We start from the raw sequence: 25,696 nt of genomic DNA on the forward strand, positions 1-25,696 counted from the left end.
AGTGAGCCTTTGTCTTTGCAATTTATTTAGCAGTTTGCCTGCTGTGTGCATATCAGTTTAATGGTCATTCAATGATAAAACACTTTTTTTCCTATATTTGTGGAAAGTATTGTCTGGGGTGGCAGGTGTTTTTATTTTTAATCATATTTTCCCAACCACTTCTGCCACCAGATATGTTTATTAGAATTTATCAGGAATTCTTACAATTCTTACCTAGAAAGAATTGTCTCATTTTAAGAAAGGTCCAAGTTGAAATACAAATAATGAGAAGAAGCTATGAGTAAAGGAATGGAAGCAGCAGTTCTCTGATCTTTTTTTTTTTTTTTGACACAGGGTCTCACTATGTAGTTCAGGCTGGTCTTTTTTTTTTCAGAACCGGGGATTGAACTCAGGCCCTTGCGCTTGCCAGGGAAGCGCATATTCCACTGAGCCATCTCCCCGGCCCCATCAGGCTGGTCTTGAACTCATAATGTAGCCCACACTGGCCTCGAACTTGTGATCCTCCTGCCTGAGCCTCCCAAGGGCTCAGATTACAGACATGCACCACTATGCCCAACCTTTTTTTAAATCTTTTTTTTCCTTTTTGGTCCTGGTAATTGAATTCAGGACCTTGCACTTGCCAGGTATGTGTTTATGCCACTGAACTCTCTCCCCAGCTTTTTAGTCCTTATTGAAGAGAAGAAAAAGAAAACTCAAAGAAGACCATACCTCTTTCCCCAAGTAATTTAGTTTGTCTTTCAAGGTAAGTAAAATGATTTTTTTTTCTCCTCGATAGTTGAGTGCAACTTAATGCTTCATTCTCTTCAAGGGATTATTTATGGAGCGTAGTCCTGTAATCCTGCTGCTTTGACAAATTCAGAGAAGGTCAAGCTATCAGATTTAACCCCAGTATGACTTTTTTGTTCCAAAAATAAGCCAATATTATCTCTGTAGGGAAGAGTGATGCTGCGCTTGAATAATGGCTCTTCAATGCCCAACAGCTCCCTTATGTGCCGAGAAATTACCTGAAATATAAGGATTATTTTTTTAATGTGACCAATGGAGAAATACGACAAAGTCAAAATTTTTATTAGTTTCCTAGGCCTCTTAAATGGTAATCCTTTAAACTATTTCAATGGGAAAAAAATAATGAAATAATATCATTGACTTACTAGCCTGGCCTTACCAAAAACTCAGCTCTTAAGAGAAATGTCACAAAACTTACTATCTTTTTAAAAGTACCACTTAAAGATACCTGCAGCCTCTTGTAGTAGATGACATAGATGAGTTAATTTCTTTTAAACAAATAATATTGGCAACTATAACAGCAGATAGTATGTTTAGCCAAGCATGGGGATACATGCCTGGAGTCCCAGCTACTCAGGAGGCTGAGGCAGGAGGATCACCCAAGTGTAAGGCCAGGCTGAACTACATTGTGAGACCACGTCTCAAAAAGAGAAAAAGTTAAAACTACTAGTCAGTGTTACAAGACTAAAATTCACGCCACAGACAACTCTATACCAGTTGGCAACTACTGATTGACAATGCAGTTTAGACTTTTCTTCTTAAATCGTATTCAGCTTGCTTTTGTTTAGCTCTAGAGATGGTTTATGAGTAAAAGACAATCTCCATGGTCACCTGCATTCCCAATAAGAATACTAGCTGAAATCGATAGCAATATGGTTACTAAGAATTGAGTCGAATGGGTGGCTCTTAGGAGTTCTCGTTTTTGTTGGTGATGCCACACTGAACACCCTGTTTGGTCAACACCTCACTCTGGTCCTTTTTGGAATCTCACAAGTTCCCTGGCTTATAGCCTGGGCTGCAGGAGACAGACCTGTACATTTTCAATGCAGGTTCAGTGTTCTTAATCCAAAAAAATTAAAATACTCCTAAATCCAGAACTTTGTGAATGCCAACATGATGCCACAAATGGAAAATTTCATACCTGACTTCACATGATGAGTTGCAATCAAAATTCAGGCGTACCGCAAATACAGTATAAAATTACCTTCGGGCTGTATGTATAAGGTGTATATGAAACAAAAATTTAGTGTTTCGACATGGGTCCTGTCTCCAAGATATTCACTGTGTATATGCAGATATTTTGAAATTTAAATAAATGTGAAATATGAAACTCTTCTGGTTCCAAGCATTTTGGGCGAGGGATATTCAATCTGTGTGAGCAGACACAGCTATGTGCCTACTGTGGGCTGAGAGAGTCCAGTACTCTATCAATATATGATAATGTGGAAATTTAAAATGTCATAAAGTGTATAAATGTATAATCAAGAAACACAGTCTAAATCAGGTGTGGTAGTGCATACCTGTAATCCCATCACTCAGGAGGCTGAGTCAAGACAAATACTTTGAGTTAAGGCCAGGCTAGGCTACAGCGTGAGTTCAAGGCCAGCCTGAACTGTATAGTAAAACACTGTCTCAAAAAGACAAAGACAGGGGCTGGAGAAATGGCTCAGTGGTCTAAAGCACCTACTTGGAACAAGCTTGGCAAAGCACAGGGACCGCGGTTCGATACCCCAGCATCACATGCCAGCCAGCTGCGCCCCCTGGTAGGCTGAGCTGGCCACACACACACACACACACACACACACACACACACACACACTAAATAAATGTTAAAAAAAAAATTCAAAAAGACAAAGACAAAAGGAAAGGAAAAGAAAAATAACAACCTAACCATCCTTTAATTCAGTGATTCTTAAAACTATGTCTGAAGTTCACCAAGAAACAATGAGAGTCCTCTGATAGGCCATATATTGACCTAAAATAACAAAATATTTTCTTTAGTTGTGATGAACAAATAACAAGCAATAGATTTTATTTTTTCCTAAGACTTAGGGCAACCAATTATTTACTTGAATTAATAAGGATTATTAGGAATAGTTTTATTTTTTAAAAAATACAAAATAATGATAAACAAAAACAATACAGAATTTCACTAAACAAAATAATACAAATTGGACAATGTTTGTTGTATTGTATAGTGTTGTCTTCAAATTAGTTGTTTAGATGGGAACAGGTATTTATTATTATTTTTAATCTTTTATTTATTTGGTACAGGGTCTTTTTACACAGCTCAGGCTTATAGTGATCCTCCTGTCTCAGCCTCTCTGCGCTGGGATTATATACAGGCATGCGCCACCACGCCTAGTTTCCATGGCTAGCAAGGAATGCCCAGGGTTCTAAGGCCAGCGCAGCATGTGGTACTGGGGATTGAACCCGGGTCCTTGCACTTGCCAAGCAGGTGCTTAGACCACCAAGCTATCTTCCCAGCCCAGGAATAGGTATTTTTAAAGATTATTACAGAGGAACTATTTCCTAAGGGCTCTAGTGTCACACACACAATGCTTGGAATCACATGGCCTCAAGCAGCTATCTATTGCCTATCGTTTTCAAGAAGATTCTATTACTACTGTATCATCACTGTATTATATTGATTAAGCTTTCAAAGGCTGTTTTTCTTAATTTTATTTGTAAGCTAATGGTTTTGCTTCATCATTACTGATTTATTGTGTAATGACCTTTGATAATGTGTAGCTATGCACCTTTGCATAACTGGAATCTATAATTTACTTTAAACCTAAAAATATAATTACTGTGGTTCAAATATAAATCATTTATATCACCATTAAAATCTAGAGATATAGCTTCCTTAAAATTTGCTTGTGACTTCTGTGAAAACACAGATTATTTTAAATGCATTTTTCTAAGGGAAGAAAGTGGATGCAACAGCTACAATTTATTTGATTTTATTTATGACATTAACTTTTTAAAATTAATTAATTTGGGGGGGGTTGAGACAGGGCTCACTATGTTGTACAGGCTGGCCTTGAATTTGCAGCAATACTCCTGCCTCAGCCTAAGTACTAAGATTAAAGGCATGCACCACCTCACCTAGCTCTTATGTGACATTTTAGAAAAGGCAAAAGTATAGGGACAAACAGATCAGTAGTTGCCCTGATTAGTGCAACTAATCGGGCTAGTGTGGAGGGACAGACTAGTTATCTATGAGACAAAGGGGAAGTTTTAGGGTGATAGAATTTGTTAAAATCCACTGAACTATATATGACTGAGAATTACTTTACTACATGAAAACTATTAGAAATCCAGCGTGATGGGAGGAAGGATCCAGGGTGTAATAGAATATAGGCTGTGGATAAATGAATCTAACTGTATTACAAAGTAGGACAGAATCTCCCTGAAGGGAGTGGAAGAGAAAGAAGCTAAATAGCTAAATAACTTTTAACTTTGGAAACAGTACTTTTTCTAGATACCGAGAGACTAAAGACAAAAAGAACTGTACCCAAACATGGTACTCTATGGTAAATTTGTTTTTCATAAGAGTTTATAGATGACAGCCAGGTTTCTCACTCTGAGAAAACTATAAATAAACAAGGGGGGTTGGAGGTAGTGGGGAGGAGGTTGGAATGTACTCTGCAAGGCTGGACTACATACAGTCAAGGAAATGAATATGAAAAATAATTATTTTAATTTTTTTGTAGTGAGTGTGTGTGTGTGTGTGTGTGTGTGCGCGCAGGGCCTCACTACACAGCTCAGACTCATAGTGATCCTATTTTCAGTCTCTCTAGTACTGGTATTACAGGCATGCACCATCACGCCCAGACTCCATCGATGGCTCTGAGCACATGGGGATAGGACCAGCGCGGCATGCATGATTATTTTAATACATTCATATACAGATATAGATATAAGCAGGTATTTGTATACACAGGGTGAGTATATAGCATATTTCCTAGGTCCTTCTGTTGACAGTACCTAGGCTGAGAGTGCCTAGAATAGCAACGACTACAACTAATGCCTATTCTTGGTTTCTAAATACTGTTCTCTGTAAGAATCAACCAGTACTATCTGGACATATGGTGTGTCCTGGGACTGAGGCAAGGAAAATATAGTATAAACCTGAAGTTACTTGCGGTGTCATAAAGTAGGGAAATGTGTTTTAAAAAATGAAGCATGTTCAAAGGACACAGATACCAATTTAAAAGCACTCACAACTGTAAAGATGCTATACTATAATTCAAGCAAAACAACCACAATGCTGGGTTATAATCCAAAGAATAAGTGCCCATAAATTCATACTAATATAAATGCCTAGATTAAAAATAAGAGAAAAGTGACAACTAAATATGAGTTCCTTACAGAAGAATTCCAGTTAAACACAGAAAGAATGAAGGAAACGACAGCTAAGTGCAATGTAGTATCCCAGAGTACATCATAGAACAAAAAATTATCAATGGGAAAATGTAGAACTCAAAGTTCATCAGTTGATAATAAAATATTAGATCAAAAGTAATTGTTTAGTTTTCATGAATATACCATAGTTACATAAAGTTGTAACAGAGGAATCTACGTTACAAGTATATAGAAACTCACTGTACTGTCTTTGTAACTCTTCTGCTGCAAAAGTGAAACTATTTACAAAACATTTTTTAAGTTAAAAAGGTCCCTCTCAATTGCTGACATGTTATAAATTTGTAGTACTTAAGTAATTTGCAACAAGGCAAGGACAGTAAAATGATTATGATATTGTAGTTTGTATGGCTTATTTTAGACTATAAAAACTGCATACAAAAAGAATAACTCACTTATATTCTCCAAATATTTATCACAGCATTCTTTTCCTCACTTGATATAGTGTAGTGGATATTTTGAGAATTATTTTCTAAGAAAGAAAGATAAAGTTAATATAATGCTCTTTTACCTAGTTTGTCCCCTAAAATAAGATTGACTTAAATTTAAGTGTTGTTATGGGGCAAATTGTGGATGTATTATTAGTTGGTATAATTACAACAGTGGGATAAAAATATGTCATATATAGGCTGGGCGTGTAGCTCAGTGGTGCTACCTGTCCTAGGTTTGGAACTCTAGTAATGGAAAAGCAAACACACAAAAACAAAATGCTTTCTATGACAATAAAGAAGATAACTACAGCATAGTAACTATAGTTCATGTATGATTTCTAGAAAGATAACTGTGTCTTAGACTATAACTACCTTTTTATATGGAACTAAGTATCAAGTAATGTTTCTGTAACATACCTCTAACTCTTGACCTTTTAATGCTACTCTGTTGATTTAAAGGAGAGGCCATATTTATCCGATGACTGATAATAAGTATCTCAAAGTTTGCTTAAAGTTCTTGGGATATAAGGATAGACCAGTAGGTTTATTGTTAACTCTTGAGAATGTCAGAGCATTTCTAAGTTCTCATATCTTGCAAGACCAGAAAAACCATCATTAGAATTCTATTACTGTATATTGATACTGCACTTTTAGAATTAGAATATCACAAGAACAAAGTTAATTGGCAGACTCTCAAAAATCCTTACAGCTAAAAATTCTTGGTGCTTATATTTGCAGTTTGGATTACAAAATATTTTGTTAATTCTGTGACTTATTTTTATTTAGAATATTCAATATACTCTTAAGTAGAAACTAGAGGTCATAAATACAAATGTGCCATCTTTGAACATAAAAAAGGTATCTGGCAGCACATGATACCTGTGTGAGGGCATGCTTGGAAATACCATATTTAGTAAGTGGTCTTTCCCACATTATGCATATAGACATTTGTGGCTATGAGAATATTATTTTATAAAGGCAAAATAGTACAGTGATTTAAATAGAACATGGTTTGGGAAGTCACATAGAAAAGACTGGCTTCCCTAGATCTTATTTAAATTACCTTTTATAAAGTGTCTTACCTTTCCAGGCCTGTTTTCTCTTGTATAAAAATGAGGATCAGGCTACATGACACATGTATGGTGCCACACATAAAACAAACACTTGTCAGAGAATAATTATTAGCAGAATTCAGAGAGTAAATGTTCAAATACGACTCTATGTTTAATAATTTAAAGAAAATCCTTAGATCTCATTGCCAGTAGAAGGACTTGGATGTTACCAAGTATAATTTTCTCATTTTCCAAGCCTGATCATGTATGGAGTTACATAGTTCGAAGGCCTGCTGAAGTCCCAGAGAACAGAATCCAGAGCTTATTCTAGGTCTAATGAACTAAAAATCTCTGGAGGGCATGCTTGGGAATCTACCTTTCTAACAAAAAAACAAACAACAAAAAGATAGGGCCAGCCAAACAGCTCAGCGGACTAAAGCGCCTGCTTAGGTAGATGCAGTGGCTGGAGTGTGATCCCCGGCTTGCCTGCTGGCCTCACCCGCAGGGCATGCTGAGGGGGCATTTGAGACTGGATGTGGGGGCACACACCTGTAATCCCACCACTTGGGAGGCTGAACACAGGTGGATCACTACGAGTCAGATCTATGTAGTGAGACCCTGTAGACCCTTCATAAAATACCAAAAAAAAAAAAAAAAAAAAAGTAAAAAAACCCTCCAAACTTTCATTTGACTCTGAGACTATTATCCACATTTGGGAACCACTGAGATAAAGCACTGGTAGACATGGGCATATGAGTGAACCCTGTCATGTTGAGGTTAGACTATTAGAGGAAAGTGTACAAGTGAGAGTTGTATTATGCTTTCTAAACTGCAAAACACTACCAATGGAGGTTACTGTTAAGCAAAGAAGAGGGATCTCAGACTGTTAGTGTTGGAGAGATGAGACCCAGAGAAGTCAATATAATCAGTTTAAAAGTTAGGCAGCAAACCAGGCAAAATATATATGGCATTTTAAGTGTTTCATGGGGACCAGAGGCACAAAGTTTATAAGAGTGGGAAGAAAGGTTACTGTAGGATGGTAAGGTAGGAAGACTTCCTGGGGAGATGAGAAGGACTTGGTTCCGAAGGATAATTAAAATTCCTATTAGTAATACAGGGAAGAGGAGCTGAGCGAAGACACAGAGGGAAGCATGTACCAGACAAGTTCGTGATACCAGGGGTTAGACTCAGTATGTTGGAGTAGATTCACAAAGAGAAGGGGAGAGGATGGTGGCTGCAAAAAATTTGTGGAAGATACTGAACCCTCTTCTAGGGAGTTGGAATAATCTTGTAAACAGAAGATATTCAAAGGTTCCTAATAGGGCTGGTGAGATGGCTCGGTGGTCTAGGGCACCTACTTGGAACAAGTTTGGCAAAGCACAGGGACCGCGGTTCAATCCCCCAGCACCACATGCCAGCAGGCCCCACCCCCTGGTGGGCTGAGCTGGCCACACACACACACACACACACACACACACACACACATAAATAAATAAATCAAAGGTTCCTAATAGTATTTTACTAAGGGATTAAAAGCAGAGCCTTTGAATCCCAAGGGCCTATGGAGAGGCTAAATACAGATAGCAACTGCAGGATTCTAGGACTAGAGCAAAACAGTCTGAAAGTGGGAATGGAGAAAACCAGATCACATAAATGCCATAAAAGGAACTGACAGTTGTAGGGATCTTTGTATGGCTTAAAGGTGAGAAAGCAACCACTGTCAGCCTGGGGGACTTTGAGTACAGTGACACCACAGACAGAAATTGTGAGTGGCTGAAGTTGGAAATTGGTCATACGTGTAGGGGCAAGGCAAGGCTACAGTGCCAAAAGCAGTCAATCTACCTCAGCTTTGAGAAAAACATCCTGCCTGAGACAATTTCAGTCTTTAGTTGCTAGGCAACCTGTGTCTCCTGTTCCTAACTTCACAAAAGTATAAATAAACACCCCTACTGTTGTAGTTCAGTTCTCTCTTTTCATCTGGTTTGAAGCTTCCACTTGACCTCAGCTTTTGTTTCTTGTTTTTATTTTCTAAATCCCCTTGCTATTTCTCCCCAGGACCACCAAGAGTCTCACTGGTTGGTGGCAAGAAATAGGATTGGAAGAAAAGGAAACAGATGTCAGCATTTGTAGACAACTCACCTTCATGTGCTCAAAATCTGTTATCCCCATCTGAGGGAGGTTTGAACAGTTTACGTGGATGAGTTTATTGCCACTGATGAAGTTTGCAGTAAAGCACTCCTGTTAGTACAAAAACATCACTTTAAAATGTACTGAAATTAGAATGACAGAAAAGGATGAAGAGAGGGCAAGAGGGAGGAAAAAAATCATGGTTTTTAGCTCTATACTGAGAAAAAAACTTATTTGTATCTTTTTCCCCCCATAATTTTATTGAGAAACAAATAGCAATGACACAGTTTCAAACCAAATTGGTAGGACAGTTTCAATAATTAACGCATTGCATACATTCTTCCTAGTGGTTCATTGCTGTACAAGATGCAGACATGATATCCTTTACAAACACCATTAGAACAAATCCCTCTATTCATTAAGAGAATGTAACTATATATCCATCCCAACCATTTTGAATATACAGATACAAAATGGACATTCATCTGTATCCCCTTTTTTTGTTAAGTTTCGTTATCTGAATATTATAGGTGCGTAAACTCAGCAAAATATTCTAAAAGAGTCCAGTACCCATAATAGTATTGGGTCTTCCGCTTGACTGGCAATGTCAGAAATTGTTGACCTGAGTCCCCTACAGCTCAACATAATAGTATGGCTTTACTTCTTATATTTCGTTTTTATACTTTTCTTCTAGATGGTTAAGACCAAGGTAAAGCAGGACCTATGCAACAAGAGTTGTAGCTTTTGGGTCTGAGAAGGTCAGTGAAATCCCCTCAGGATTTATGCTGAAATCCTGTACCTCAGATTGTAGACCTTTTGTCAGTGTCAGCCATGTGGATGAGTCATGGCCATTGCTTGGCCAATGTGCTGTCTGTGAAAGCCTGAGAGAATGTTTTCTCTCCATGTGACTCTCCTTAGGCACACTCTACGTCATTGATCACTTTCCTCTTTGGCCCCATAATCTCCTTGATCAGAAAATTTGGGACACTACTGAGTTACATGACGTTACAGTACAAGTTCTCATATGTCCTGAGTCTTAATTGACCTTGGAAGGCTAGGGCCAAAATGTTGGCTTTCCTTGCGGCCCTCCTTTTTCTCTAATTTTGGTCTGCAAACTTAGGTTGTTAACCCTCCAGAAAACAAGCTTATTGTTATTACCATACAACCTAGGCTGTTAAGCTTAATCTCACTATCTGTCTGAATATCAAACATCTTAGGCATAACATGGAACAGGTATTTTTCATCAAGTATTGATATGCTTAACTTTAAGTCCCTACAGAATATGATGAAAAAACATTTAGAAATTAGAATATATTTTTAAAAATAGGCATAATTATATAATTCTTATGTTTACACATAAGTCCAAAAATCTAACCATATACAACCTTGAAGCAGGACAGTCCCACTACATTCCTTTTCCTGTCTCTTGCCTTCACTCACCACACCCTTCTTTTTGAACAGTCATCTACCTGAGAGACAGCACAGCAGCAACTGGCATGTCATGACAAGCAGCCTGTATTCAGAAGACCAGAATGACAGGCACTCCAAGCATGAAACTACTATTACAGATTACCATCTGCAGTGCAGTTGCTTAGTTCACAGGTATCAGTATATATAGTTAGGGTGAGAATCTTTCCAATAAAACTCATTTGTATGTTAATAATACTACATAGTTCCTAAAAGCTGTTGGTTAAACTCCTCAGCCCTGCTTCATGTCTCATCCAATTAAATTTTTAGTGTAGGAGTATAAAAGATTGCAGATCTTGTTCTGTGGAAGCCTAAAATCACAATTGGGTTTTGTTTTTTGTTTTGTCTTTTTTTGTTGTTTTGCTGGCTCAGGTGCTGGTGTGTCATGTGGTACCAGGATCAAACAGCGTCCCCTGTGTCTGCCTAAGCTTGCAGGCTCTTTAGACCACTGAGCTATTTCTCTGGCCTGTTTTGTCTTTTATTTTTTTAAATTAATTAATTATTTATTTAAATGTATTTAGTACAGGGTCTACAGGATCTCACTACAAAGATTGGACTCGAAGTAATCCTCCTGCTTTCAGCTTCCCCTGGGATTACAGGCATTCCACCATTCCCAGTCTTAATCACCATCTCAGTGCGCCCCAGGGGCAGGCAGGGATGGACTGGCACAGCAGGCCCAGATTGAACCCCCAGCCCCCGTGTCTGCCTAAGCAGGCACTTTAATCTGCTGAGATATCGGGCTGGCCTGTTTTGTCTTTTTGAGATGGGGTCTCATTGTACAGTTTAGGCTGGCCTTAAACACACATTGCAACCTAGGCTGGATTTCGAAATCACAAATATCCTCCTGTCTCTGCCTCCTGAAGTGCTGGGATTACAGGTGTGCACCACTGTTCCCAACCTTAAAAATCACAATTGGCATCAGCAAATTAAGATAATTACACTGTCTTTTGATAAAACTATTTTGAGCTAATAGGCTAAATTATATTAATTCTCTTAACTGCTTGTAATACCTGACATATTTGGGGTAAATACTTATGGTTAATAGTAGAAATTTAAGGTAAAGGAGTTGCCACTAAAACAACTTAAACTCCCAGAAAGTCTATGGTTGACAATACAGTTTAAATATACAGTTTTCTATTAAGAGAGACCTATACAAATTTCTTAGCCTTTAGTAAAGAATTGCAGAGAAGTGTAATTTCTGGGATTAATAGGACAAAATGAACACATGTGACACCCTTTTTCTCCCCAAATACAAATATCCATCAGTGGCAAGGCCAAAATTAACATTCGTTACAGGTTAGGGGCTTAGTTCAGTGGCAGGGTATATATTTAACATGTACAAAGTCCCCAAGTTTGATTCCCAGGATCTCTTTCCAAATCCAAGGGCCAAGGAGATAGCTCAGTAAATGGGTCAGGGAGATAGCTCAGTAAATAAGCGCTTGCCTGGCAAGTGCAAGTGCCTGAGTTCAATCCCTGGTTCTGAAAAAAAAAAAAAAAATCCAAGTTACTTCCTCCATATCCAGGACTTTTCTATACTTCTAGTGAAAAAGAAGCAAGAAGTCAGATCAGGTTAGAAGAAATATGAGAGAGGATAAGAACATGGGGTTTCAAAAGTTATTTTTGTATACCTTGTATTGGGGGAAGCCTAGCTGGCTAATCCACTCTGCAACCTTCTCTGGGCTCCAATTAAGAAATTCAAATTGTGGTTCCACTCTGTTTCGGGGCTTGGAGTCTTCATCTTTAGGTACCAGTTCCTCCAACCCTTTGGGCAAATCTACAGTTTTCTTCTCATTAAAGGAGTCTGTTAATTCCATTTGAGACTCTGAGAAATATAAGTTTGAGTATTCACCGTCATCAGGCCCAAGCAGTTTTGAGAATTCCGGAGGATTCTCATAATGTGTATTTGGTAAGTTTACTTCACTTCCTTTGTGGGAACCTAATGCATAGTTGTTTCTAATTTCATCCGTTTCTTTTACAGAGAACTTTCTTATTTGTCTTGATTGGGCTTCCTCTAGGAACTTTAGATTTTTCTCAGTTGACTCTGTTCTCTTCTCTTGAACTGGTTTAGTCATCCCGGGTGGCACTTGACTTGTTTCCTCAGTTGGTTTTCTTGTTTCCATGTCTTGAAATTCCAATTTACTCTGTTCTGGTGGTTCTAGGCCTTTCTCCTCAGCTGAGTTTCTTAGTGTTTCCTCTGATTTGAACTTCTCTGGAAGTGCCAGTTCTATCTTCTCACTTGATGTTCTCTGCTTCTCTTTTTGATCTGTTGGTTTAGTGTACTCCAGCGGCTTTGGAACTTTCTCCTTAATTGACTTACGCCGTGTTTCCTCTTCAATATCTGCTTTGATCTCCTGTAGCTGTACTAATCCTGTCTCTGCTGGTGTCCCTAAAACCTTTTCTTCATCTGACCTTCTTGTCTTCTTTGGAAGTTCTGATGTGGTCTTTTCTGATGGCTCCAGACTTGTTTGGACAATAAGTTTTCGCTCAGGATACTCTGATTCCAGTGGCTCTGGAACCTTTTCTTCAGTTGACTTGTTTTGTGTCTCCTCTGAAATCTCTGGTTTGGCTATTTTTGGTAACTGAAGATCTACCTCTTCAATTAATTGTCTTAATTTCTCACTTGCAAAATCTGGTTTGGTCTGCTCTGAAGGCTCTAGATCTATTTCTTCGTATTTCTCTCTAAGTGATTTCTCTAGAGCCTCCTGTTCAGGCTCCTCTAGTAGTAACTCTAATGTCCTCTCACTGGTTGTGGCCCCTACAACGTCATACTTGGTTTCCACTGGTAACTGTGTATCAGTTTCTGTAGCCCATTCTGTGATACCTGGTTTAGCCTCCTCCAGTGGCTCTAGGCCTGGTTCTTTAGCCTTTTCATCTACAGGCATCTTCAAATCCTTGTAAAGCTTACCTCCCATTTCTCCCAGTGTCTGACTTCAACACTTGGGCCGTCCCTGATTCTTCTTGAATAAACAGGTCAATTTGGATCTCCTTGGGAATGTTTTCCTCGGATGTCCAGGTTGGTTCTACCTGAACACTCTTTTCATTCTCTGGCTCCTCTTTAACGTCTTCCTCGCTGTCCAATGCCTGTGGCTCTTTGTTAATCTCAAAGAGTAGCTCCGTACTTGCTTCTGCCGTGTACAGTTTCGTATTTTCGGACAAATAACTAAGTCCTGGCATTTCAAGTGTCTTTGACTCTGGCTCATCATTTTCATCTGGGTCGGGATAGTAATCTTCGGAGATTTCAGACATTATACAGTCCGCGCGCCCAGGCCTCCTAGCAACCCTAATTTCCGACAGCGTCTCTATGGATACCACAGTTTCCGGTAGTGTCTTCTTCAATCTTTTCCAGGTTTTGCTGATTCTTCCAAGCCCTGACTTTAAAGGCTGACCACCAAAAGCAGGCGGTACCTGTCCCCGCGTCCTCGTCGCCTGCCTCCCTCGGCCACCCCCCGGCGGCGGGCTCTGCCCGCGGGTCCCGCGCGGCTTCTTCCGGCTCCGGGCTCGGCTCGGCTCTTCGGCTCGCTGCTGCCGCGCTCGCCCTGACTTCGGCTGTTTCCGGAGCCGCTAGCTGCTGGCGGCGCAGACGCTCCCGGCGCGGGCTGCAGATGTCGGACCCGCTGGCGGCTGAGGGGCCGGGCTTTTGGAGCGCCGCGGACCGCCGAGGGTCGGCGGGCGGCGTCGGGGACGGCCCGGGAGTGGAGGGGAGCCAGGCGGCCGTCTCAGGTACGCAAGGCCCAGGCGCTGGCGGCGGGTGCCGGCCGGCCTCGGGGCGCCGCGGCGCGCTCTTCCTGTGCTCGCGGAGCAGCCGACCCACCTCGCAGCCCCTTGTGCTCAGGACCCCGCTGCTCCGGGGCGCGACCCCTGCCCCGCCGCCCCCGCCGCCGCCGCCGCCGCCGCCTCCACCGGGCCCTGCGTGCGCTCGAGCTTGTCTTCTGCCCCGTTTCGAAATGCCTCGTTCTGTCCCGCTTCCTTTCCCACATCAACCGCTTCGCTCGCTCCTCGACTAGCCGGCCGGCCGGCCGCGCCTCGGCTCGCACTGGCCTCGCTGGCCTGCGTCGCGCTCCCCGCTGCCCGCTCCCTCCGCCCCTGCCGCCTCTCCGCCGCGCCGGGGTCGCCTTCCCCTCTAGACCCGGCTTCGTCGTGGCCTCCCTGCACGTAGGCGCCCTCAGCTCGCCGCCATCCTCTCCATCTCCTGGAAAGCGGGATATGAAAAGCGAAATCGTAATGGGCTCTGAGATCCTGAATAACCCAGGAGTCAGAGCGAAGGGTAAAGAGAGGCTGCAGCAGGAATTGTGGCGACTTCGCTCGTTCTCCAGGGTTCTTATTTTCTTGTTTGGGGCAGTGTCTCCATTTCTACTCATACAAGTTCCTCCGTGTGTATGACTTCAGGGTCTAAAGATGAAAGGGGCAGTTTGTCCTATCGTTCGTTACCTTTTAGCCTCATGATCATCACACAGGATGCAGCTAAAAGGATGCTTCTTTGAAATAGTGATAGAGGGGGAGAAGTGGTGGCTCTTAACGGCAAATAATTTTCCAGGTCTGAGAAGAAATCAGACCTCATAAAGTACCCTGGTTACTGAGCCAAGGTACATGGATTGAAGTCTGGATCCTCACTTCATCTAACCGACTTTGGGCAGATCTCTCTGCCTTAGTTTTCTCTCCATTGAGATGTGGTCACTAACAGAGCCTTCCTCTAGGGTTGCTGGGAGGATTATGTGAGCCACTGAGTCTAAAGCAAGCATTTGCCCTTGAAGCCCAAGGTACCCACTATGATCAGCTACCCGTTATGAACATAACGTCTGTTTTTGCTCAGTTAAACTCCTGCGGTGCCAGGGATGTATCTCTTCCAATATCTCCCACTTTGGCTTTTTTTTTTTTTTTTTTCAGACAGGGTTTCACTGTGTAGTTCAGGGAGGCCTTTAACTCAGGCTGGTTTTGAATTTATGGTGCTCCTCCTGCTTGGACCTCCTGAGTCTTGGGATTACAGGCATGCACCACCACACATGGCCCCATTTCCTAATTTTCACAGCACTGTCAATTGCCCAGCTGTTTCTCATGACTTTATGGTTTTACTTTAAAATATATATAATAGCCAAGCATAGTGGCGCACATCTGTAATCCCAGCACTTGGGCGGCTGAGACAGGATGATCCCCGTGAGTTGGAGATCAGCCTGGGCTAAATAAGCAAATTCAAGGCCAGTCTGCACTACATGGTGAGACAAAACAAACAAACAAAATAATAACAAAATATGTAACAATGTTTGCCTTTTTTCTTTTGAACTTTTAATGTTTTGTATTAAATTTAATATCAATGGTATATGTTTACTATTATAGCAATAGAAATTATAACCACAATGTTTTTTATAACCACAATTTCTAAAAGATTAAGTGAATAAACTTTTATAAAAGTGTATAAGTCTTATAAACATCTGTCACTTGTGTGTGCCAATAATTATAAGTTTAGCATGTTTTAATTTTTCCTCAGGTCTTCAGTGTGCTTATGCAAACATACCCAAACATTTGAATAGAAAGTCATTGCCCCCTACCACCAGACTGAACCAAGGACCTTCACACTGAGTTACACATCAGCCCTTTTTAAAATTATTTTGAGAAAGGTTCTTGTTGACCAGGTGTGGTGGAACATGCCAGGAATCCTAGCCCTCAGGAGGCTGAGGCAGAAGGGTCAACCCACGTTTGAGGCCAACCTGGGCTACATAGTGAGTTGAAAACCAACTTGAACTACATAGCAAGACCCTGTCTCAGAACAAGCAAAAAAATGACAACAGCAACAAAAAGAGAGGAAACAGAAAGGTCTTGTTAAACTGCTTATGCCGGATTCAAACTTGCTGTTTCTCCTACTTCTCATGTGCTGGGATGACAGGCATATGCTGTGCCTGGTTTGAATAGCTTTTTATGTTTTGGAATTGAACTCAGGGCCTTGCACATGTAAGGCAAACACTCTCTCTGGGCCATGACCCCTGCCCAAATAGAAAGGTTTTAAAGAGTACTTCAGGAATATTTTAGAAGTTAGTGAATTTGTGAGAATGAGCTCTACCCTGACTACTTGCCTCCAGGACACTGGTAGACATACTTTCAGTTACTTTCCTTTCTCTTGTCCTCAGAAAATAGGATGATAGTTGATTTCTGTTTGTGTTATGGAGGGGTTACTAAAAGCCAGGGTAAGCTGGGTCGGGTGGTTCATGCCTGTAATCCCGACACTCAGGAGGCTAAGGCAGGAGGGTGGATCACCAAGAGTTCCAGGCCCATCCGGAGTTAAGGGAGTTCAAGGCTGACCTGGACTACATAGTGAGGCCCTGTCTCAAAAAACCCCGCAACTACCCCCCCAAATAAAAACCCTTACAAAACAACAATAAAAGAACAAGGTCCACAGTATACTCTTTCTTGAAGTAGGCTTTTGCTAATAAAATGATAACTTATATGAACTGAATGCTTATAATCATTTTCTTCCCATTTTATAGGAACTGTAATTGAGAGACATTAGCTTTCCCTAGTTGGCTCTGTAGTTTTTACTGTCCATTTGGAATGGTTTCTTTGTTGTGGTAGTTTATTTCTTTTTGTTGACTATTAATCATTTATAAATACTCTAGGACATGTTATAGTCTTTGTCCTTAACATATTTTTAATTTGTTGAGATGGAAGTTCCATAGGAAACATAAATAATTCAAAATATATCCTTTGGCATCTTTTATTATAGTTTTTCTTTGTACGTATCCCTCAACAAGTCTTCTTGAATGGAATCTGTCTTTCCTGTTTTCTCCCTGAATCCCTCATGTGTCTCAGAGGTCCATTAATATTGGCTGGTGAAAGTAAGTCTGAATGAAAAGATTTGAAGGTGTATCCAGTGCATATGAGGAATTAGGACTGAAGGAATTAGGAATGTGCCTTTAGTTAGTGATTATGAACTATTTGACACCCTCAGGAGCCTTCTGATAGTATCTGAAAATCCCTTGATTTGTTAGAACTGAAGGCAGCTATTACATCTCGTGAGCATAGCCAGGGGTGTGGCTCCATCCCGTGGTACAGTGAAGACCTGGTTCCAAATGTCAGTCATGCTACTTTTCAGAAACCCTGGGATGGGGTTAACCTAGGTTTCCAAAGCAGCCTGAGAATGGTTCGGCCAGAGTACTTGGATGTAAACCAATTAGGTGTTTGGATCCTTCTGACACTTTCCACTAGAAAATGGTTGAGTGAGTGGGTGGTAGAGATATTAAGAAGGAATGAAATAGCTAGGTGTGGGTGACACATGCCTGTAATCCCAGCACTTGAGAGGCTGAGACAGGAGGATCATTGCAAGTTCGAGGCCAGCCTGGGCTCCATAGTTCCAGGCCAGCCTGAACTGCATAGCAAGACCCTGTTTGTTTTTTTTTTTTAAAAAAAAAGAATGGATGAATGAATGAATGAAATGGAAAGAAATTAACATACTTTCTTAGAAAAACAACAGCACTAAAAATGGGGTTGAGTATTCAGTTGTTATTCAGTTAAGAGCATTTTTCAGTACCTTATTCTTTCCAAGCAGGAATTTGTCATTATCCAGAATAGCCGTAACTTATTTTTCAGAAGTTCCCTGCAGAGGGTCTTCAAGATTGTTAGCTTAGGTTTTGCTGAAAAGGAAATAAAGGGCTCATGTTCTTAAGCCACTCTGCAATAGTCAGTATCCTTATTATTATTTTTTTATAAGCTGTAATATCAATTGTTTTTTTATTTGAGGCCTCTGGATTCTCCAGTCTCCAAGGACAGAGAAATCATTTTTTGTGTCTTGAGACTGTCTGAGTCATACATGTTGCATCATTTAAGGGCAGGTAATAATTTTTTTTTTTTTAAGTCTAGAGACCTTGGGGAAAATAAAGATCAAGATCTATTATCACTGAAGTTAGTAAGAACATAGTTTGGTGTGTCTGAGCTATCACTGCATTTAAATATTGAGGACTGGGCCAGCGAGCTAGCTCAGCAGACTAAGCACCTGCTTAGGCAAGCGCAGGGACCAGGCTTCCATCCCTGACACCACATGCCTGCCAGCTCTGCCCCTGGGCGTGCTGAGCTGGCCCAGAGACCAGGTGTGGTGGTGCATGCCTGTAATCCCAGTGCTAGGGAAGCTGAAAATAGGAGGATGACTACGAGTTTGAGCTGTGTTGAGCCCCTGTATCAAATACATTTTTTAAAAAATGTAAAGGACTGGAAGTGGGTCAGGTAAATTTGTTCATGTTTGGATTTTTATTTTTTATTTTTTGTCTGTTTGATACAGGGTCTTGCTATGCTGTTCAGGCTGGCCTTGAGCTCACTTTGGAGCCCAGGCTGCTCTCCAGCTTGCAACGATCCTGCTGCCTCAGCCTCAAGAGTGCTAGGATCACAGATGTGCACTACTATGCCTCGCTTATTTATGGTTTTAATGTAGGACTATATACAGTATGTCTTTTTGCAGTGAGGGAAATGTTCTATGTAGCTATTTTGTTTTTGAGTCAGGATTTCGCTATGTAGTTCCCAGTTTTGCTATGTTGTCCTTAAGTGCACTATGTAGTCTCTAGTCTGGCCTCAAACTTGTAGTGATCCTCTTGCCTTAGCCTCACAAGTGCTGGGATTACAGGCATGTACCATCACTCCCAGATATCTCAACATAAATTAATTAAAAATAAAATATGTTGGCTACCTTATGGGATGGTGCAGAAGAGTAGAAGTTTATGCTGAAGAACCTTTATGTTTTTGAGTTTTCTACTGTGGTTTTATGTCAGAATATTAGAAGTTTGCCTACCTACTGCTCTTTTTTCCTGTGTGGTTATAGTATCTTAAGATAGTTGGTAGTTGTGTCATAATGTGTGCCACACAGAACAACTAAAATCTAATCATCCAGAACAGATTCTAAATGACCACTCAGGACTGTGTCTCACTCTTTTTTTTTTTTTCCATAATTTTATTGAGAAACAAATAGCAATGAGACAGTTTCAGACCAAATTGGTAGGACAGTTTCAATAATTAACATACGGCATACATTCTTCCTAGTGGTTAATTGCTGTACAAGATGTGGACATGATATCCTATTTACAAACACTATTAGAACAAATCCCTCTATTCATTAAGAGAATGTAACTATATATCTATCCTAACCACTTTGAATACACAGATACAAAATGGACATTCATCTGTATACCCTTTTTTTCTTAGGTTCCGTTATTTGAATGTTATAGGTGTGTTAACTCAGCAAAATATTCTAAAAGAGTCCAGTAGTCCATAATAGTATTGGGTCTTCCGCTTGACTGGCAATGTCAGAAATTGTTGACCTGAGTCCCCTACAGCTCCACATAACAGCATGGCTTTTGTCTCTCACTCTTAAAGGTGGTTTTTTTGTTGTTGTTGTTGCAGAACTCAGAGATTGAACTGAGGCCCTTGTGCTTGCACTTATGCTACTGAGCTATCTCCCCAGCCCCGTCACTTTTAAAGGTTGAAGAAAAATTGGGTGACATAGTCACTGGCTACAGTAGGAACATAAAATTTAGCCCGTCTGTTTTTGTTTGAACCTGTTTTTGTTTGAGTTTATGACTATGTAGTCTTTTGGTTTCTCTGCACTGAAATGAAAAAGGCTAAGCTAATTATCTCCTTCTATCCTGTTGAGTCCTATGAGACCTGTTCCAATGGAACCTTGACCTGATATTCAACTTATTTGAAAAAACACTGCTTTTTGGTTCTCTTTGTAGAGAAAATATACAAAACACAGTAAGGATGAATTTTTAGCATAACCAGAATATCTGAATCCACACACTGGTAACATGAAAACTTACATTTTAAGAATTGGAAAATATAAATTATTTTAAGAAAGTTTCTTTTTTCTGTCTCACCTTTACTTTAGAGATTGCTTTTTTTGTTTTTTTGAGACAGGGTTTTGCTATGTAGTTCAGGCTGGGCTTGAACTCATGGTGGTCTTCCTGCCCCAGCCTCCTGAGTGTTGGGACTGCAGGCATGTACCACCATGCCTAGCATAAATTATTTTTCTCAAGCTTCCATTTTTCCTTCTCTGAATGTGGTTTCCAAGATTTTGGCCAGTCAGGAACCATGGCAGTGATTTTTTCATATTACAAAATAACATTCCATTATTATTTGGTCTTTAAGAAATGACATTTTATTTCATTCTAAATAATATACATAGTACTACTACTTTTATATCTTTTCTAGTCATACTAAAATAAGTATATATGCATTAAAATTTTAAAAACACATTTCCCCACGTGCCATCTAAATTTACAAAACCTATCTTGGTTTTTTTGAGCTCTTCTAGGAATAAATGCAGAATTGGCTTATATTTGGTTGATATATTAAAAGCTACCATATAGAAAATTTTCTTCGTTGTAGTGGTTTAAATTCCACAAAATAAATTCCAGGAACCTAAAGAAGCTGTGTTTTATCATTGCTTTCTCTTTTTTAAAACAAGATTGTGTCTCCTACACTTTATACTTCTGGATATATACTTATGTTTCTATTTCCTGTCTCCCTGAATCCAATTATAAGTTATTTTACCAGAAGCTCTCACATAATTTAGGGTATTCATTTGAACTTGAAAACGAAAGCAACAATTTTTTACTTTTTTCCTTGTGCGTATTTAGCTCTTAAGATACCATGACAAGTGGTTGTTTTTTTTTTTTTTTTTTGGTGGAACTGGGGATTGAACTCAGACCTTTGCATTTGCCAAAGTGGTTGTTAACATTTGAAAAATGATGAACCTAATTTATAGAAAGCATAACTGTCCCGGGTAGTTTTGTTACTCATTATGTTGGTAAAAGTGTGCAGAGATCTTGCATGCATTGCTAGTGGGACTGTATATCAGGGTTGGGATATGCAATTTGTCATATTCCTCAAGTGCTGTGCAATCCTGTCCTTTGGCTTTCAGATTTTTTTTTTTTCTTTTCTTAGCTGTCTCCCCAGCCCTCAGATTTTTTTTTCAATGAAATAAAAGTTATAAATGATCCTTGAGGATTAATGTTATATTCTTTAAATTCACTGCTATTTTCCATTCCTTTTGTGTTCATTTAATTTCTGTCCAAAAATTCAGCCTTATTGAAGTTTTCAGTATGACTTGAGTGACTGGAAGAGCCCAAGGAGACTATAACTACTGCTTAGATAAACTGATAGATACTCTTAATACAAAAGGGAAGGCAGAATTTTTAAACTTCTATTTTGTTTTCATTTTGTTCACTAAATTATCTTCAAGTTGAAAAGGGTACAGAGGCAATACGGATTTCTGTTTTCAATAATAGGAGACCACTAGGTCATTGAGACCAGTTCTCTTTCAGGGAACAGTTAGAAAATATGGAGGGGAGCCGGGAAAATGGCTCAGTAGAATAAGTGTTTGTCTGGCAAACACAAGGGCCTGAGTTCAGTTCCTGGTTCTGAAACAAAAACAAAAACAAACAATATATATATATATATATATATATATATGGAGGAACTGTGAACATCTGCTTGAAGACACAGAGCAAGATAATGAACTTCCAGGAAATTCTTATCAGAGATACAAAGGTAGAGAGCGCTCCAAGGATGTGACCTCTGTGTGATGGGGAGCTTAAGAACAGAGGCTGTGAAAAGTCCCTCTCTGGACTACAGTGACAAGGATTAATACTGAGGACTTAGCAGAAACCTAGTGAGGTCCATTTTCTCTGTGAAAACCAGAAAAGGCCACAGCCTACTAGAAGTGCTTTGAAGTTTGGCTCTTGAGTGCACCCCAGGCCCCTGAGTTAAAGGCTTGGTGACCCCAATGGTGCTAAAACCTTTAAGAGGTGGGGCCTGCTCAGAGGTCCGGGATCACTGGAGAGTGTGTTCTCAGGATTCTGGGACCTTGGTCCTTTCTCTTGCTTTCCTTCTTCCTTCCTTCTTCATTCCCCTCCTGCACTGCCTCTGCTTCCTCTTGCTTCCTGGCCACGAGGTGAGTGGCTTGGCTTTGCTGAGTGCTCCCATCCAGACACGTTGCCTCCCCCAGAGCAACAGGGCCCACTGATGGGGACTAGAAACTTTAAAACTGAGACACAATAAATCTTTTCTCTTTACAGCTTTATTATCTCAAATATTATAGTAATAGAAAGTAAATTAACACAAGGCTGTGTCTGGGAGAGAGGTGGTAAATGTTGCTGGCACAACTGAATATCCAAAAGGAAAAGAGGAAATTTTATTTGTACCTTTCATGCCACGCATGTAAGTGAACGCCAGGTGTATTATAGATCAAAATGTGAGAGGTATACAGGTGTATCTTGTATTATACTTCATGTTATTGTGCTTCGCAAATAATCACATTTTTATAAATTCAAGATGTCTGATAACTGCATAGACTAGTATCATTTTTCCAACTATGTGTTTGCTGCATGTCACTATGCCATATTTTCTAATTCTTGCAGTATTTCAAATTTTTTCATCATTATTATGTTGGCTTGTGGCAATCTGTGATGAATGGTCTTAGCTGTTAGTAGGGAAATCGGAGAGCACTACCAACTGTGCCTACTTAACAGGGCCATCTTACCAGTAAATGTGTGTGCAGAGAGTTCCACCAGCCAGATTGCTCTTCTCCTGCCTGTTACCTCAGCCAGAGCAATATCGAAACTAGGCCATTAATAAACCTACAATAGCCCTAAGTGTTGAAGAATCATACATCTCTCATTTTAAATGGAAAGCTAGAAACAAGCTAGTGAGGGAGGCATGTGAAAAGCTAACAGAAGCAGCTCTTGAAGGAAATTAAAAGTGTTACTTCAGTGAGTGGAGAAGTGATGAGAAAGCAAAACAGCATGATTGCTGATCTGTGACAGTTTCAGTGGCCTGAATAGATCAGACCAGGCACAGCATTTCCTTAGGCCAAAGCCTAACCCAGAACAATGCTATTCAATTCTGTGTAACTCTGATCAATTCTGTGAAGGCTGAGAAAGAGGAGGGAGGAGGATCACAAGTTTGAGGGCAGCCTCAGTTAGTAATTAGTAAAACTCTATCATAAAGATAAAAAGAATAAGAAGGGCTGGGGTTGAATCCCCAGTACTGGGGATGGGGGAAGGAAGCATAATTGTCATCTATTTCAGGAAACTTCCTTAACACCTCCTTTGACTTCCCTGCGTTAAAGTTTGTGTTTCTGTGATACTCAGTGCCAAGTTCTAAATGATACCATACACGTACTCTTACAGTTGTCTGTTTGTGAATTCATCTTCCTCCCTAGTCTGAGGTCTTTGAGGTTTCAAAATTATGCCTAGGTTAACTCTCAGCATGGAAAACAGTGCCTGACACATAACAGAGGGCAGAAAAGTCTGTTAAATTGAAACAGGGTTAACGATTAATATAGTTTCTTTTGTTATATAGTTCCCATGCATATAGTATACTTTGATTTTGGCAAAATGTTGGGCAGAAGGATGCTGAAGGACAGAGTCAGCAATCTACTTTGAATATATAACTATCAGTGTTGAGTGAAAAGGTAGGTTAAATTGTACGTGTGGTATGAGTAAATTTTTTAACCAAAAAAGGCAATCTTTTTAAAATTTTTTTGAGACAGGGTCTTGCTACATAGTTCAGGCTGGCCTTGAACTCACAGCAATCCTCCTGCCTCACCCTCTCAAGTGCTGGGATTACAGGTGTGTGCCACCACTCCCAGTGGCAACCAATTTTAGACACATAAAACTTTGTTTTGACCATATGACCTATCATAGGATTGCAAATTAAGATAGTAATATTTTATCGTATTTTATTTATAAAATTGGGAAAAATTATAAGGAATTTTCATTAGATCTAGAAGAATGTGGGAAGTGGCACACATTTACTGCTAGAAAGTGAAATATGGAGAGAAATTGGGTAATAATATACATAAAACTTTGAGGGTATAAACACTTTGTCAAGGGGTTTCAATTCTGGGCAGCAGTCTCAAGGAAATAAAGTAAAAAGTTTATTTTGTATTTTTAATTCTCCAATGCATTAAAAATAAGTGCAAATTGCGATTAAAGTATCAAGCTGGTTGCTACACACTTATAGTTTCAGCTAAAGCAGGAGGATGGATTGAGCCCAGGAGTTTGCCTGGGCAACTTGGCGAGATCCTGTTTCAAAAGCTAGAACAAAAAAACAAAGCAAGAAAATTATGCTATCATCTCTCATGGCAGGTTCTGTCAATTTTTTTAAGTGTTTGACATAATGTGATGTGGAGGCTTTGGGGAAGCATTCACATACAGGCTCTACAAATATAAAATGAGAGATAATTTGCTGTGGAGAAGAGTTTGGTCCAGAAATTCAACTCCCAGCAATCTATCTTAAAGACACTCTGACACATATATGAAATACACACAAGGCGTGATTTGTATTAATAGAATGATGATAACTCTAATGTCTCAGTAGGGATGTAATTATTAACACAAAATGAGTATTTTAGTTTTGAAAGTAGTGAAGAATGATATTAGGCAATGTGTTGGTTAGCTTTCCTTCATCGAGAGAAGACCTGAGAAAAACCAAGAAGGAAGGTTTCTTTTGACTTCTGGTTCCAGAGATTGCAATCTGTGATTGACTCGCTGGTCACTTTTAGGCCATAGAGCAGCAAGAACATGGCTAAAGGGTGCGGTAGAGGGAAGCTGCTCCCTCAGGGCAGCCAGGAAGCAGCCAAGGACAGCACCAGAGCCAGGGGGGCTCCAGGGGGCCTCCTCCAGTTGAGCCCACCTCGCTTTCCGCTTTCCGCTCCTCCCAGTAATGGCATCAAGATTAAGACCTCCTAAGTGGATTAACCCCCTGATGACCTTAGCGCTCTCTTGCCCTAGCTGTCGCTGAAAGCCCTACTTCTGGACACATGATGTTTCTGGTGGACATTTTAGGTCTAAACCATAACAGACTTGTTTGTTTTGAGATCTTTCTTTTTTAATGTAGTCACTTAAGGCTGTGTCCCCTCTTAGAAATGCTTTGCTGCATCCTGTAGGCTTTGGTATATTGTGTTCACATTGGTATTTGTCTCAAGATGTGTTGTTACCATTGCTGGCTGGCAGGGGAACCTAGGGTCTCATGGATGCCAACAAGTGCTTTCCTACCGAGCTACATCCTCGCCTGTTTCAGGGATAATTTTAAATTTACCTTGTAATTTTTTCTCTGACCTGTTGGTTATTGTGGACTATTTTGTTTAGCCTCTACACATTTGTGAATTTCCAAAGTTCCTTCTGTTGATAATGTCTGTTTTCATATTTTTGTAGGTAGAAACAATACTTGATACAATTTCTGTCATACTTTTTTTTTTTTTTTCTTAAATTTGATACAGAATCTCGCTGTGGAGCCCCTATTCTTAGTGATCCTCCCTAGCGCTGGGATTACAGATGGCTGGCTTGGTGAGGGGCTGGAATAGTGTGCAGTACCGGAGATCCAACCCGAATCCTTGTGCTTGCCAGGCGGGCGCTTAGACCTCTGAGCTATCTC

General features: G+C 40.1%; 2 protein-coding genes across 2 annotated transcripts in view; one reads left to right on the forward strand and one right to left on the reverse strand.

Annotated features, from left to right (window-relative positions):
- Positions 1-641: 641 nt before the first annotated feature.
- Samd15 (sterile alpha motif domain containing 15) lies at positions 642-13,770 on the reverse strand. The gene is given in 4 exon segments (XM_004624894.2): positions 642-1,004; positions 8,834-8,932; positions 11,917-13,197; positions 13,199-13,770. Coding segments are annotated over 4 exon segments (1,905 nt in total). The 5' UTR covers positions 13,535-13,770; the 3' UTR covers positions 642-815.
- A 92-nt stretch (positions 13,771-13,862) lies between these two features.
- Tmed8 (transmembrane p24 trafficking protein family member 8) overlaps positions 13,863-25,696 on the forward strand; it is a 31,483-nt gene continuing 19,649 nt past the window's right edge. Inside the window, exons 1-3 of the mRNA XM_023700904.1 lie at positions 13,863-14,017; positions 18,136-18,175; positions 25,641-25,663. Of these exons, the coding sequence (XP_023556672.1) occupies positions 13,891-14,017; positions 18,136-18,175; positions 25,641-25,663 (190 nt within the window). The 5' untranslated portion in view covers positions 13,863-13,890. The remainder of the gene's footprint in view (positions 14,018-18,135; positions 18,176-25,640; positions 25,664-25,696) is intronic.

This window comes from Octodon degus, unplaced genomic scaffold (assembly GCF_000260255.1).
Source record: "Octodon degus isolate 3935 unplaced genomic scaffold, OctDeg1.0 scaffold00007, whole genome shotgun sequence".
NCBI lineage: Eukaryota > Metazoa > Chordata > Mammalia > Rodentia > Octodontidae > Octodon > Octodon degus.